A 16,114-nucleotide genomic window follows, 5' to 3' on the forward strand; every position below is an offset into this window, starting at 1 on the left:
TGTGCACTTTTTGACATAAACCATTATGGCAAAATCAGTGTTGCAATTAACTTTACCTTGACCTTTGATCTACTTTTCAAAAACATACTATAGACGGTTTAATTTGGATCATTTCTTTTCAAGAACGAGGGCGCTTTTGATTGGCATTCGGCAGGAAACTGGGCGCACTTGAAAAGTAAAATTTTTTTCTACAGGTCAAATGAAATTTTAACATTTTTTTTATTTATCAGGTTCCTGTGCAATAGGAAATGAAAATGTTTTCCCGAAAGTGAATTTTAATTTGCTAAAAAAAATAGCTTGAAACTTGGCTAGATCAGGCATTTCGTACAAAATGGTACGTTTTTAAGCACGATTCTCTATATTTTTTATATCTCTGGGTCTTCTCTCCATGATTTTGAAACGTTATATGTGTGCATTTTAATTCAAAGAAACGGATATACATTTGTAAAAAATGGAGAGAAGACCCAGAGGCCATAAAAAATGAACTTTTTCCAAAAAAATCCAACTGTGTAAATATGATGCTTCTTTTTCCTTTTAAAACCCAACTGTATGTGTAGCGGTGATAGTGTAGCGGTGATAGCTCAGTAAAATGGACTACCTGTTCAGTGCACTAGATGAAAAAGTTTTTGGTTCGAGCCTTGCATGGGGCGTTATTTTTTTTTTCAAATACAATCAATTATTTTGTCAGTTTTATTTTATGTATTGATGTATTAAAATTTTAAATTAGATATATTCTGGTTCAGTTTGGTTCTAGAGCGAAATCAATTCCAATCTTCTTATATAGACAGTGTATATTCCATGATGTACAGGTACACTTATCATCTATGCCTTTAATCTTATAGGCGTTTATTTTTTGTGAAACAATACTATGTTATTGTACCTCCTAGGTAAAAAGGCCATAAGTATTACCATTTGACAAGATATTTCAAACTAAATGAAAAAAGATTCTATGGTTGTGTTTGTTAAATCTGACCAGCTGTATTCAGCCAACCAAATCATGGACATTTAAACCATAAATGTTTCGTACAAATGATTCCTGCAGATTACACGCCAAATACGCCCACCTTCTTTGAGAAACAGGGTTTTGATAATTGGCATTTATGCATGTTTATGAGCTCATGACACTTTGCGTTGAAACTGATAATATATAGTTTCCACTCAAACTTGTAAACTTGCAGTAAAGACAGACTAAAATTTCTGGGAAGATTTTTTGAAATACGTATTACTTCATAAAATAATTTTTAGAAATAATTGGACTTTTTAAAATAATTCCAGTTTTACTATTCCTTTAAATTTTGAGGGATAAGGAATCGTGTTTGTATCTGATTGTATTTTATTTGCAGGCAAATGCATGATCGTTAAAGAAGGTACAGAAAGACCATTTGATTGGGTCCGGGGGGGGTAGTTTTTGAGATCGACTATTTATATTCATACCGATCAAGGACACATAATTCTTATTTCAAGGGGGAGGGGTAGCGCTAGCTAGCAAGGACAGGGGTTATTTATATTCTTGTTAGTTGAGGATAGATAAATTTAACTTATTGGGAGGACATTATTTATTTCGAAAATCTACCACCACTACCACCACCCCTTCTACAGAATCAATTGGCCGTCCCCTTATAAAGCAGCATCGTCGGGAACCCACAGGTGATCTATCATAAGTAAAGACGAGATCACCCGTGGGTATCCGACGTTGATAAAGCAGAAAACACATGCGTTCCTTGAAACATTCATTTTTCTTATCTTATTAGGACGAACATGGGGTATTGATAAGGTACGGTTAGCTTTGTGGCCCATGGGCCTCATTATAACGTATTATTTTGACCCCCCCCCCTTTCCCTTAATTTCATTAAATAAAATTAGATGTTCCGATTCGAAACATCTAATTTGAATTAGATTGAATTTTTCTTCACCATCCTTCCATCCCCCGATGATTTAATAGGGGGTATATGTAGTCAAACAAAATTATAGGCGATAACATTCAATGTAGTATAATGAACATTGCACTTCAGATATTTGAAATAGATTTATAAAATGACGTGTACGATATTATGTAAAGTAAACTAAAAGTATGATTTTCAAGATATAGAGGCTAGTCCGTGATTGCTAGTGTTGACATTTTACTACCATATTCAAAATTCATATAAATATTCAAAATAACTTTAGGCTTCATTTAAAATTGTGTTTAAAACAATTCTGGGTTTTACAGATTTTTGAATAATGCACGACCAAGTCAACATCATTTCATTTATCAAAATGCTTCAACCTCGACTTTTTTTGTAGCACGACTTCATCAATTTTTTTTTAAAAGTACAATGTATTTTATTTACATGCAGCTATTAAATGCATCACATCCATATCGTTAAACTGAAGATGAAATGCCTGTAGTTATAAGCACATAAATTTAAATAACGTCAACACCCTTCTAAAAAAGTAAAGGTCAATGAGCAAAATAATCGACGACGTCTTGATCAGCTGCGCGACCTTGCCATTCACCAAACAGAACGCACCATGTGCCGGTGACACAGCTGAGCCGCCAAAATGCTGGATAAGCTACCAAGGAGGCATAAATTTAGGTTTTCTCAGATCTTTGTCAATGGAATAGTGTTCATTCTCTCACTATGTGCCTGTATTCCGAGCGGTTGGACTTTTAACTTTTTCAATTTTGAGTGTATACTCCATGCCGACTTGTCAGTGACAGTGAACACGAACGATAACAGTACTGTTGTCTTAGACTGGGGTGGATCTACGTGGGGCAAACCCATTCAGTGTCATGTGGCTACATATGCCCCAGTAGTGGCTACCATTCATGCTTTTATTTGGATTTGGTTTTATTTACAAATGGAGGAGCTCGACGGTAAAATGTAAATCGTTATGCATGTCATTTACCTGTGAAAAGGTCACTGAGTGTTTAAATCAGCTGTGCTTAATTAAAACAAGTCCTCGGTTTGTGTAGTAAATTAATACATGTTCATCTGTTTGATAAAATATATATATTGTTTAAAATCATTAAGAGTTTATAACTGTATAATACTTAAATATTGGATGATAGCCAACATAAAGGTTTATTACCGTGAAAAGGGTCAAAGTTGTTTATATAACATGCATGCAGTGGCATGCTTTAATTTAATGGCTTTTACTCTGGTTCATTATTTTAGCCTGATCTTTGACAATCTTTGATTTGTAGACAGTCTTTACCTGCCCTTTTGTTCGGGTGTATACTTCATGGTTGTATAAGTCTAGCGTTACTAGTCTCCAGCGGGATGCTCACCACGGGATTAAATCAGTTCTGTACAAATCTACAGTCTCAGGTACCATACAGGTAAAACGAAAAGAATTAACCTTTGAAGTGTAATTTAATTTGTTTGAAATGAAGGATGACAAGAGAAAGTAATTTGCAATTCAAATAAACTTCACTGAGTTAACATGTCTTAGGTATGCAAAAGTACCGGTACTTAGATGCTAGTCTGAACGAAATTGTGTGAAATGGATTTTCTTCCCCTCGGAAGAATTTGACACCCCCCCCCTCCCGATATCTCTGATAAATGTTATAAGAATGACCCTAAATTCACAATGCATATATGTGGTCATCAGTTTGTAAAGATATTGTGCAATACAAGTTGCAATGGTTGCTACATTTTCTGCTCTTATATGATGTACGGTACAGATCTGTTTCAAGGTCTGGTCGTCGGGCGTCAGCTAGGGTCCTAATCTAAAACATTTCTACAAAGATGCAATCAAATATGACATTGATGGGTTGTGGGTGATGCATTTTGTCAGAAAGAATTTGTAATGCACAACTCAAATAAAATACTATCTGGAATGTAATGGTTTTACGGTTAGATGAACAATGATAATATGACAGGTAGGAAAAATGCTAGTATATAAAGTTCTTCATACATTTTATTTCTGTTTAATACATAATGGAACACTTGGAATGCTAAGAAGTGTATATTTTCCCTTAAAACGGTGTGGCTGATTGGGTGCCAGTGACGTATCATTGGTTTTGAAAGTGGGGCACAAGCCAGGGAAAAAAATATTCACCTTACCTGAAAAAAAAAACACTCGAAAATCATATTTTTTTGGGGGTGGGGGGGGGGGGTGGGGGCGGGGGTGGCATATTCCTCTCAGTACCATTTTTTTTATCAACATTGTCCTACTTTGACTACTAGTACATGTATACTGCAACGAAAAGTGCTGGGGGGGGGGGGGGGCAACCAGACTATCAATCTACATTTATCACATTTATAACTAAATTGAGGCACAACAACAACCACACACACACACAACCGCAACCCCCCACTCCCACCCCACGCTACGTGGTTGCCATAATAGGTGTAGCAGCCAGTGAATTTGATAATGCAAAATAAAGGTTAACATTAAATTCATTTTAGCTGTTCAGAATTGGAGGACATGCAATGGACAACACTAAAAGGGAAGGAAGACTTCTATAGGTACATGAAAATTACAGAGGTACGTATCAGTGATGCTTCTCCTGCACCTACGGTTTGATTTGATCTACATTTATTATATAGAACTATAGGTCTTCTAGGTTTTTATCCATCCCCATATAAGGTTGTTTTCTTAAGTTTCTTCTATAGGGGCTAGTCTTCCGGATTGTTAAATGTAAAAGAATTTTTTTAACAAATTGAAAACAGGATACAGGATTTTCCCCAGCAGAGTGTGAAGTATGATTGTTTTGCTAGACTTCTTTTGAATTAAAGTAAAAATCAATGTCCTCGCAGTCTGGAAGTGTGACATACCGGTAATATGCTATTTTTTACTCGTGGGTGATAATACAGAAGCTGACTTCTTAATTAAGACAATGTTTCTCGTCAACAGGAAGGTGAAATATCACCGATATCTTTTCATTATTTGTTTTTCGCTGATTACAGTCTGGGTTCCTGAGATACTGTTATAGAGAAAGAAGCTTGCCAGTGTATATTTTGCTGTAAACTGATTAAAACATGAATCTTCAAAGAAGTATGAAAGTATTTACTATTTCACAAACGTCTTCTCTTGGGCTTTCTCTTTCTCTGTAAACAGTATAATAATGATGCATGCCCCTTCCTTATTTGACAAGCAAAATAATTATTACTAATGATTACTGGGGGGTAATAGAAAATAAATGAATTTAAAAAAAATGCTTCGGACCCCCTCCCCCCCCCCCCCCCCATGAACTACGGTAGAAGATTTTATAAACACAACTGTTTTCAATTTTTAAAAAAAAGTGAGAGGTGTTATATTCAAAATGAAAAAAAAAATTCAGAAATCACTTCGTTATTAAAGAACAAAATTCTGAGCTGAGAACTAGCAAGTTCGTCTCCACACAACCCTAGAATTCCTTTTACCTTACTTTTGATTGATGGTCTATTTAAAACAATTAATATGACTTTAGTTTGATTTCTTTCATTAAAATGGACCATACATTTATTCAACATTGATACATTTATATCATAAATTGAAAGTGACTATAAAAACATGGGTACTTGTTTCGGTATTTTTTTAAGCATATTTATAATGACAAGGTAAACTATGGGTTAAAAATCTATAACCGAAACAAGTGCCCTTGAAAGAAGGAATAGACATTGTTACCAGGTAGCATAGTTTCTGGGAAAAAAATAAGTGATAAGCATTTAAATAATGGTATATCGGGGAAAGGGGGGGGGGGGGCGAAACTAGACTGAGACAAAAAAAGTTTGATATCTCAATGGTGGAGTAGTATGGTATCGCCAAAACTTAAAAAAAAACCAAAAAAACAATCTTTCCACACTACGAAGTTGCAAAGTTATACGTTAAGTTTATGATAATATTGCAAATAATGTCGCGGTCTCTTTTATATTTATTTATTTTTTATTAATATATATAATATATATTTATTATTTATTTATTTTTGTAGATGTAGTAATGACTTAAACTTTTTAAAATTATTTTTCAGGTGACTAGCTGGTTCATTGCTTTAATAACAGCAGCATTAGCAGTGATGAATGGGTACAGAGCCAAAAGTATACTTACGGAACTGAAACATGACGGTACAGAAACCGGGTCTGTGTTATTACGAAAAGGAAGAGAATTCGGCTCGTCCCATTTTTTTCTGGATGAATCCTTTTCGATTAAAAGTTCTGGTAGTACGCCTGAGCGATCTTCCCAGATAGTATGATGGTAGTGATAGAAGCGCACTTGTTCAACTTTAAGACCATTTTGTGCGTGTTTCATTACTACTAAGTCAAAGTTGTGCAATAGCTACTTTTCTTTTGCGTACTTAGGTTGAAAAACCTCATCTTGTGATATGATATAATTGTATTTCTTCCATAGTATTTCATAAAATACCTCAATGACTTATTCACCAGTAGTTAACTTAAAAATCATATCATTATCAACTGGTATTAAGAGCAGATTTTTTTTATTATTGTACATATGTTCGTGTTCTTTTGTGTTGTAACATTCATATTCATCGTGATGCACAATTACACATGTTAATTTGTATTTTTTAAGTTAATAATAAAAAACAGATAAGCATGAAAAAGAAAAAAAAACAGTTAATAGACTTGTTGAAACTGCAGAATCTACAAACTACGGAAGCCGGTAGATGTCTTTAAGAAAAGGAAATATCTGGCGGTCTCCAGTTATTAATGTGGCGGACATATATGTTCATGGGTTCTTCTATCGGTTGAACATAGACTGGCGTACATTTAAAATTGTTATACCCTTGAAAAATTGTTCCTATTCAAATTTATACGAAAAAAGTCTAACATTTATCATTTTTTGCTGAGCGGGCATAAAAAATCGATGTTGGACCTGTCGATGAGATGTTGGACCGCTTACGTCATAGAATGGACGGAGCTTAATCTCATTTTCAATCGTAGTTATTCAAAATTGACGGACCTGATGTTACAATTTAGAAGACAGCACAAAATACATGTAAAAAAAAAAAATAAATAAAGTGAAAGGTATAACAAAACATTTATTGACCATGTTCTCGGGCAAAATGCGTTTTGTCGACCCTCGAACCAAACTGTCTGCTAACGGCCTCAGGCAGACAGTTTGGTTCGAGGGTCCGACAAATCACATGTTGCCCTCGAACTCAATCAATAAATGTATATTATACAATACTTAATAGTTAATATGATTAATATTGGTTATAAACAATAAAATGCGGATTGTTCTGTAACGACTGAGGCATATCAACAACCAAAGAAAGCATTTTATTTAAAAATGGCATAGAGTGTTATTTTTGTTCTAAGCGATTATCCTCAGTCCGTCTTTTACGCTTTGGGATAACCACCTCTTATCCGCAACTCCTCATGTCGGTGAAGGACAGATTATTTTATTTCCAACAAGATCAAAGACAGTATTTCTTTTCCTTTTCACTGAAAAAATCTGACAAGCAAAACAAAATTTCAAAGTCTAATAATCGTGGGTCATGGGAGTGGGGAGTAGCCCTGCTCAGGGAAGGATTATTTATTTCTTGTCCAGTCGAGGACAGATTATTTATTTTCAACATTATCTGCTAGCACCCCCCCCCCCCATCAAAATCAAATGGTCGTCCCTTTATGCATTGGCATATACACATTTCTTTCTCTTTTTATTATTATTCCTTCTAAAAGTCAATGGCCTTCAAGTAATAATCTACACAGTACATACTTCAAAAATCACCCAAAGAATTTTAAGAGTCATGAAAAAGAAGAGAAATCACCTGATGTGACAACGCTAGTAGCATTCTCAATATTTGTAATCTGTCTATAAATTCATTTTATACATATTTAAATTTTTCCCAAGATTTACTCTGTTTACTAGCAAAACATTTTAGGAAATATAATTTACCAAACATGTTTCCTAGAGTCCCTCTTTCATGGTATGTGATGCAAATCATGATGTACAAAATATGAATGCAAAAATCAAAATATAAATTATACACTGACTCATTACTTACTTTAGCTTATTATTTAGTAAATTTATTGCATAGTGTTTGCAATTGGCAGTTAGATTGTTAAAAAGAGACTCAAGGGCTTAGCCTTAACACTCTCTTGATTTATTACTGCCCTTCTTTCATTTTTTAGCAGGTTTCTTCCTCTATGTAAATTTTACATCCCATATTGGGTTATTAGTCTCATTTATTTCATTAATTGGATCTTCTTCTTTTTTTCAAGTACCTGGTACACTCAAATCTGGTTATCTCAAACTTGTTGAAACCAGATGTACAAGAATTCTAGATACTGGAGGTAACATAATGAAGTTGTTGAAACTTCCAACTAAATTCAACACATCCATGGTACTCTAGATGTCACTTCAAACGCATATATGATAAAAGTTGTAACTAGATAGCTTTAATAAAACTTTTAATGATATCTCGGTTTAAAACTTTGAAAAAAAAATCAAGACCAAGCTCTACTAAAACATGTCATGTAATGACCACATTTTTTTTTTTCATTCTTACTAATTTACAAATAAAAAAAAAAAAACTTGTATCCAGCATAGCAATTGCTTATTTCATAAGACAATGCACGTAAACATCACAACATTTACTCTAAACTTGTAATACAGTACTTCAGTAAATGAAACAGCTCATGATTTACATACTGTGTGGTAATAAAAATATTGTAAAATTCATCAGTATTAAAAGAGGAATAAAAATACTCATATTATTCCTATTTATGTTAATTAATTATAACCAATCTTCATGGAACCAAACAGAATTAAAAATAATTAAAGCTTAAGAAATGAGACAGGGTGATTGCTGCTCAGGGGACATTGATTCATGATGACTTTTTGGATTTTGAAGTTGATGTGGCACCTAAAACTTTCTTTCTTTGGCTGTGCATGTACTTGAGCATGTAATATCCAGCTGAAAAATAGAAGCATTAAATCAGGAAGCATTAATTCTGTAAAATCACATATTTTCCTGCAGTTGAATTTCTGTGATATGAGGAAAAAATACTGGTTTGAGGGGATTTCATTTTATGGATGAAGAACTGTTTAATAATTTATCATGACTAGCCTTTACAAACCACAATTATAAATCATATTTGGCTTTCAATCATCAATCACATTTAATCAGTTAACTGTAGAAAACAGACTTAATAAGGTATTCTGCATTTATACAGTGTTTTATAGGAGAGAACCAAAATCTTACCTAATAGAAGAACTGGTGGATATGCATACAGAAACCATGGGAAATAAAATGCCATGTTGACACTGTTAGGTAGAAACAGACAGAACCTCTCTGATAGTTCATATAATGGAATGGATAAAATCACTACAGCACCTGTAAAGGCATTAATGTAGTGTTACTTTAATAAAGATCACTTTTCTAGGATATGTCAGCATACTGCTTCTTTTTTTGGATACAAATAAGTAATGACACTTTAAAGAATTTATATCATTGTACACATTGAAATTAATGGGTGTGGGGGTAATTTATTCAAAAGAATTCTTAGTAAGAGAAAACCTTTCGTGTAAATAGCTTTGAAATCTTGCAATCATGAAACTCATGGCATGTTCTTTTTTAATTTTTTTTGTTTTTTTTAATTTTTTTTTTATACATGATGAACTACAAGGGTTGTTCACAATGGTTATGGCCAGGCAATAAATTTAATCAAATAAAATGTCATTTATTAAAAACTGAGTTCTGTTATCTTTTTAGAATTTTATTCCTATTTGTATTATTGTGTGAAAATTCAAAATTCAGATAATTAGTATAACTTACTTAGGGAATTGATAAGGAAGGAATTGATAAGGAAGTATGAGACCTGGAGCAGTGGAAAACTGACCAATATTTGATTTGTAATTTTTAATATTCTTTCCTCTGTTTTTGCATAAGAAATCACACTAATATTGGGAGCTTCGTAAGAGATTACCTTCTAGAAATATACCAAGAGGATAAAGTGGCATCCACATTGTATACCTCAACCAGGTGACAATGTAAACTTTTTGATTTAGAACTGCTAACATGTAAAATGGATATCTGGGAAAAAATAGAATATCACAGCTAAGTTATGATCATATGGATAGGAGACAAAATTAATAATATATAAAAAAAAAGAAAGCACCATGTTTTTAATATGTACATGTATCTTAATTCTCAGAGGCATTTTTCCAATATCCTATTCATAAACCATGTACAGAATTGCACTTTCAATTGGACAAATTTTTATCTTTTCATTAACATCATCCATATAGCAACAAAAAAACATCAAAGATTCCAACACAAATCAAATAAACTGTAAATGAAGGACTGCTTTAGCTGACCTGAAAAAAAGAAGACCTAAATGTTGATTGAATACTACTGTATATATCTCAATAATCTGTGAGCCAAAGGTACCAAGTTTACCTGATTCAGATAAACCTTTAGAGATCTAACATCATTATCATGCTCTGAACTGAACCATCAAAAATAGGAAAGTGGGATACTTACCTAACAACCTCTATCAAACTCCACGTCAGGAGCAAGAAAAACACTATTGGTGCAGTTTGTATGTTCTCTTCATGAAGAATTATAACAAATAGTATAAAATTTCTCCCTAGGACCTGTAAATAAATTGAGATTATTAGTCATATGATTAATATCATATTACTATATAAAAATTATTTGTTAAATTTCCATCCATAGATGACTCATCACTGAAACTACCCAATAAAATAAGAATTCAATGTTTTTTTCCCTTTCGTCAGAAACTCCTATTCATCAATTTAAACACAAATCTCCTTACTGGAGGAAAAAAAATCATTAATTTTATAGCCAAATACATATGACTTTAAAACTTACAGAAGCAAAATATTTCCCTAAAAATTTTATGAATTACATGAAGTAAACTTCTGGATGGGTAAACATGGACTTTTCAGTATGATTAAATGTTCAAAGAGTCTTCAAAATGAAAAAAAACTGTTAAATAACATATTTTCATGGGGACAAATTTTTGCAGTTTGAGGAAAAACTCTTGGTTTGTGGGGATTTTATTTCATGAATGAAGAATTGTTTAGTTATGTATGTAACATTTTACATTTCATGGTGGACATGAATTTGCGAGTCTCGTCACGCCTTGAAAACAATGAAAATTAAAACCTCGTGAAAATTTTCCATTTCACAGCATAATCTTCAAAACAATCATCTTACATTTGAGTCATACCTGCATTAAAGGGGCTACTGCACTTGATTTGACCAGCCCTAACATAGGATGAAGTATTTCCATGATGGCCGCTGTCTGACAAACCATCAGAGGATTTCCAACCAGACTGAAGCTGGATGTCATTGCCACTGTAACCAATCAAAATTAATTATAAGTACAGTGTAGATGTAAAGCTTGAAATACTATATAAAACAGGATTATCTTTGACCAATGTTAAATTCATCCTGTCACACTTTCAAACAATTATGCCCCATTTTAAATTCAACCAGTCACAGTTCTGTTGAAGAAATTGTTCACTACTTTAATACCCATGATCAGAAGACATTTTCAAAGAATTTTATACAATCATGCTTGGCAAACAGTTCAACTGCGTGATGTCTAGGAGTAAAGTCGATTTTTTAAAAGATTGCATTTATTTTGGTGGTATGAAAACAGATAGCAATAGGTCACCAGAATAAACTCAAAGCTTTGAAAAGTAGATATTTAGCTGAAGCTACAATGTACTTACTTTGTTTATCTCTGCAGAAATTTACAATAAGAACACTACTTATGAAGGTGAAACCAACAAATTGGAAAAGATTGTAGAAAAACAGGTATGCTGTCTTCAGATCAGGTACATCTACAAAATATACATAACTGATGGAGAGAAGGGAAGGCATTTGCTTTTTAGCATACCCCAGTAAAAATCCTGACAACAATGCAAACATTCCGAAAACTTAGCATACGTCATATTCAAACAGCACCCAACCACTGGAGAACATTAAAAAGATCAAACCATCAGAATGATCCAATTGCAAGAATACTAATTAACTAAATCCTACATATCAATAGTGAATAAAGTAATCAAACTTTTACCAGGGCTTTTAGCGGCATCTAAATCCAGTTCTTTCTCAATCTGTTTTAAAATATCTTCCTCAGACATATTTTTTGCCTGAAAAACATATACAAACAAAAGTTTATGGAACAGAATCTTTATTTTAAGCTTGTACTCAGTCTATCAATTTATAAGACTTAATCAATGGTCATCTTCCTAATTACTCAGATCTTTTTTTCTGAACAGATTTAAATATTGTCTTTCAAAATTAACTGAAACAGTACCGTAGAGTGGGTTATTTTGGCAGGGTGCTAATTTTGGCTTATTCTGGTGTTTTGATGGTAGTCCGCTAAAATTTTAATCACTAAATAGTCAATACTCTTCTTAGTGTTAATCTGCAAAGAGCTGAAACTCTGTGTCCACTAAAATAAGTTACGCCAAAATTATTGGCATATCTTTGAGCAGGCAAAGCACCAAATTTTACACCCGCCAAGAAAATCCTCTATCAGTATATCTTACAGTAACATTTTTAAATATTAAACTGATTCAACTTGAAAACATGGAGAAAAAATACCTTGTCTTCCTCCTCTGACTCTGACTCATCTTCATAGGCAACTTTGTCAAAATCAATTTTAAGCCAGGGGTACTTGAGTTTTTGGTATGTAAGACGTGGCCACACTTCCCCACTCCCCTTCTTTTGGATGTAAAAATCAATGCACCTATTCAACACTCTGTATCTACTTTTCTGCAGATTCAAAAGAAATAATGGATTTTAAGCTTCAAATATTCATTATAACATCTGAAAGAAATTTATTTTATAACTATTGTTAGCACAATGGTGCTAAACCTGACTTTATTTTGTGCATTTCCCAGAAATCCTTTTTTTTAAATCATTTTTCAGCAACTCTAGAGACCAAGTGTGTCTTATGACCCTATCCTTTCACAATCAAATAGTGGACTGCAGGTTAACTCAGTATTTTTAAATGTGGCTGTTGATGTTATCCATGACAATAGGTATATAATATGATTTGATATCACAACTATTAAAACAGTTCCTTACGTCTGGATCCACAGGATGGTAAAATTCTATATCCAGCTGATAAAAGTTGTTGCCCCTGACACCAATCCCATCAGCTTCAAACTTTAAGCCATCTTCAGTCAAATCGACTTTGGGATCCTGTGCATTAATTTTTTTCATTTTAAAAACTTTTACGCCAGTGACAAGAGAAACATTCTGAACATACATCTGATTTTTTTAGAATGATTGTCTTAACAAGAGGCCCATGGGCATGTTGTTCTTTACCAGATTTTCCCCCTTGTAATACCTATTGTGACCCAACCCTACCCCATGGATCATAATTTGAACAATTTAGAATCTACACTACCCAGGATGTTTTCACATAAGTTTCAGCTGTTATGGTCCTGTAGTTCCTGGCACTTCCTGAAAAGAAGATTTTTAAAGATTTTTCCTATATATTTCAATCTAAAACTTGGGTTCGCTATTGTTGCCCCGCCCTATTACCAGGGGTCAAGGTTTGACAATTTAGAATCTGAACTACCCGAGGATGTTTTCACATAAGTTTCAGCTTTTCTGGTCCAGTAGTTATTGAGAAGAAGATTTTTAAAAACTTTTTCCTATATAGTTCGATGTGAAACTTGGATTCCAAATTATGGCCCCGCCCTACCTCCTGGGTCATGGTTTTAGCAATTTAAAATCTACACTATCCCAGGATGCTTTCACATAAGTTTGACCTTTTCTGTCCCAGCAGTTATTGAGAAAAAGAATTCTAAACATAACCCAAATATTTCATTGTAAAACTTTGATTTCTTGTGGCCTCGCCCTACCCGTGGGGGCTATCATTTGTGTAATTTTGAATCTACACTACCCAAGGATGCTTCCACATGATTTTCAGCTGTTCTGGCCCAGTGGTTCTTGAGAAGATTTTTAAATTTTTTTCCTACATATTTCTATGTAAAACTTTGATTCCCTATTGTGGCCCCGCCTAAACCCAGGGGTCATGATTTGTACAATTTAGAATCTTCACTACCCCAGGATGCTTCCATGTTAGTTTCAGCTGTTCTGGCCCAGTGGTTCTTGAGAAGATTTTATAATGACACCCCCCCCCCATAATTGTCTTTTCTTAATTATCTTCCTTTGTGAGGGGACTTGGCCCTTCATTTTTACATTTTAAACTCCCCTTTACTCAAAGATGCTTTTTGCAAAGTTTGGTTAAGGATACACCAAAGGTTTCCAAAGGGCAAAATTTAATTTGCTTGTAATTCTTTTATTAACAAAGATAACATAATAAAAGTATATATCATTTGAAAGCTTGTTAAATTTACTATTTAATGATCTTAATTCAAATTTTCATTTTTATCTTATTAAAGAATTATTAATATCTTAATGTAAATATTAGTGCATTTATATTTTATAAATCAACTTTTTTGTATTCCACCTCTCAAAGTCAAAATTTTGCCTCAATGTAGATTAAAGATTGAACTTTAAAACCGTATCTCAGATTTTTGATAAATCTTTTTATTCAAAAGTTACATCCATTTGTCTTTCAATGTTACCAATTTATTAGCCCAATTCTACATTTCCCCCAATAATTCGAGAACTGAGCAAGATATCAAAAATCTGAGATACGGTTTTGTGAACACACATTTGAGACGCATTCTGGCCAGTTTTCAGAGAAATTGGTCAATAAATAAGGGAGCTGAATCCTTTGAAATAAAACCACCAACTGTCTGATCTTACTTTACAGTAGAGGGCAAAAACCCATTACACAACAAAGTCTGCCAAAGCTAGAAATATATGACATCTTGGAGATTCAGCTTTGGATACCTGTCACTTATCCTTATTTCCTATGCATATTCACAAGAATGGGAGGTTCTTTTCTTTATTTAGGTGCTTTAAATGAAGTGAAATAGGTTCAATTCTGAATCAGAAAGATTTCCCGGCAAAATGGCAAGAGCTAAGCTCCACCTCCTACTTCATGGTCATTAGTGACCTGTTAGATCTCCTTCCCTAAATCTAGAGTCCCTGTAGTTTAATTACTGATAACCTCTGTGTGGCTAGTGAAGAATTCCCCAAGTGGTCACAGTGATTTATTGCTCCTTTCAGAAGCAGGCAGTTACAGACCAAATCAGAAGCTTCAATAACGGCACATTCACATGTGTTAGTGTTTATGTTTGATTATTGTTAAATAATTAGAAAACCATTTAATAATCAGCCAGAATTTTTCATGCATTATAAAGCATTGATTAGCATTGTTTTCTTAGCCAAAAATCTCAAAATTGACAAAAATCTTGAAAAAAGCCTTTGGTGTATCCTTAACAGTGGCACAGTGGTTCTTAAAAAGTTGTAAAATGTTAAAAGTTTACAGAAGGACGGACAAAATGTGATCAGAAAAGCTAACTTGTATAGAATCTGGATAGGGCGATGCAGTTCACTATCGCCACATTGAGCGTCCACTAATAGGTCGATGGTGCAACAATACAATGGCGTGATAACGATGAAGCGACGATGATGGAGCTATGGTGCGATGGCACGATAATGCGATGACGATGGTGCAATAGAGTAAAAGTGAATATCACTTTATCGTCATCGTACCATCGCATCATTACACCATTGCTCCATAGTGCTATTGCACCATTGTCATCGCATAATTGCAACATCGCTTCATCGTTATTACACCATTGACATCGCATTATTGTGTCATTGCATTATCAACCCAAACCTCAATAGTGCGATGATGCAATAGGGAACTGCGTGGCCCTATCTGGATTCCACTTGTGCCTTCGGATCAGGTGAGCTAAAAAAAGATTTTTAAAACATAAAAATGAATTTTCTGAACAGCTGATTTACCAGCGACTAGCATCGGGATTAAAACTTCTCTGTTAAATATACAATATTTGTTTATGTTTAAAAGAATTTTTACGCCTTACAACAACATCCTTCAGATCAATTTTCAACGAGACATGGTCTGTTTTCTGACCCCAATATACAAAGGGGCTCAACCTCTCACTTTCCGCCATGTTGTATAAAATGAATAGCTCATACATTATTATATTCATTAATGTAGAGATATTTTTAAACGTTCTTATCAATAGTCATGATTTAAGACAGCAACAATCGATCCGTTATATAATTAATTAGGTTATTCCTCTAAAA

The 16,114-nt window shown here is 33.7% G+C and overlaps 2 protein-coding genes across 2 annotated transcripts; one reads left to right on the top strand and one right to left on the bottom strand.

Annotated features, from left to right (window-relative positions):
• The first annotated feature begins 2,470 nt into the window (after nucleotides 1-2,470).
• On the top strand, nucleotides 2,471-6,467 carry LOC134283091 (uncharacterized). Its single transcript, XM_062765524.1, has 4 exons — nucleotides 2,471-2,864; nucleotides 3,188-3,322; nucleotides 4,395-4,473; nucleotides 5,939-6,467. The coding sequence occupies exons 1-4, from the start codon at nucleotides 2,542-2,544 to the stop codon at nucleotides 6,158-6,160; spliced, it is 759 nt and encodes a 252-aa protein (XP_062621508.1). The 5' UTR covers nucleotides 2,471-2,541; the 3' UTR covers nucleotides 6,161-6,467.
• Nucleotides 6,468-8,551: 2,084 nt separating this feature from the next.
• Nucleotides 8,552-15,984, bottom strand: LOC134283092 (very-long-chain (3R)-3-hydroxyacyl-CoA dehydratase 3-like). The gene is made up of 10 exons (XM_062765525.1): nucleotides 15,889-15,984; nucleotides 13,001-13,117; nucleotides 12,515-12,685; nucleotides 11,982-12,057; nucleotides 11,635-11,745; nucleotides 11,127-11,254; nucleotides 10,415-10,527; nucleotides 9,858-9,964; nucleotides 9,134-9,265; nucleotides 8,552-8,845 (listed from the first exon to the last, which is right to left on the bottom strand). The coding sequence occupies exons 1-10, from the start codon at nucleotides 15,976-15,978 to the stop codon at nucleotides 8,757-8,759; spliced, it is 1,134 nt and encodes a 377-aa protein (XP_062621509.1). The 5' UTR covers nucleotides 15,979-15,984; the 3' UTR covers nucleotides 8,552-8,756.
• Nucleotides 15,985-16,114: the final 130 nt, after the last annotated feature.

This window comes from Saccostrea cucullata, unplaced genomic scaffold (genome assembly GCF_032062105.1).
Source record: "Saccostrea cucullata isolate Sc308-1 unplaced genomic scaffold, CSIRO_AGI_Scuc_v1 ctg326, whole genome shotgun sequence".
Taxonomy (NCBI): Eukaryota; Metazoa; Mollusca; class Bivalvia; order Ostreida; family Ostreidae; genus Saccostrea; species Saccostrea cuccullata.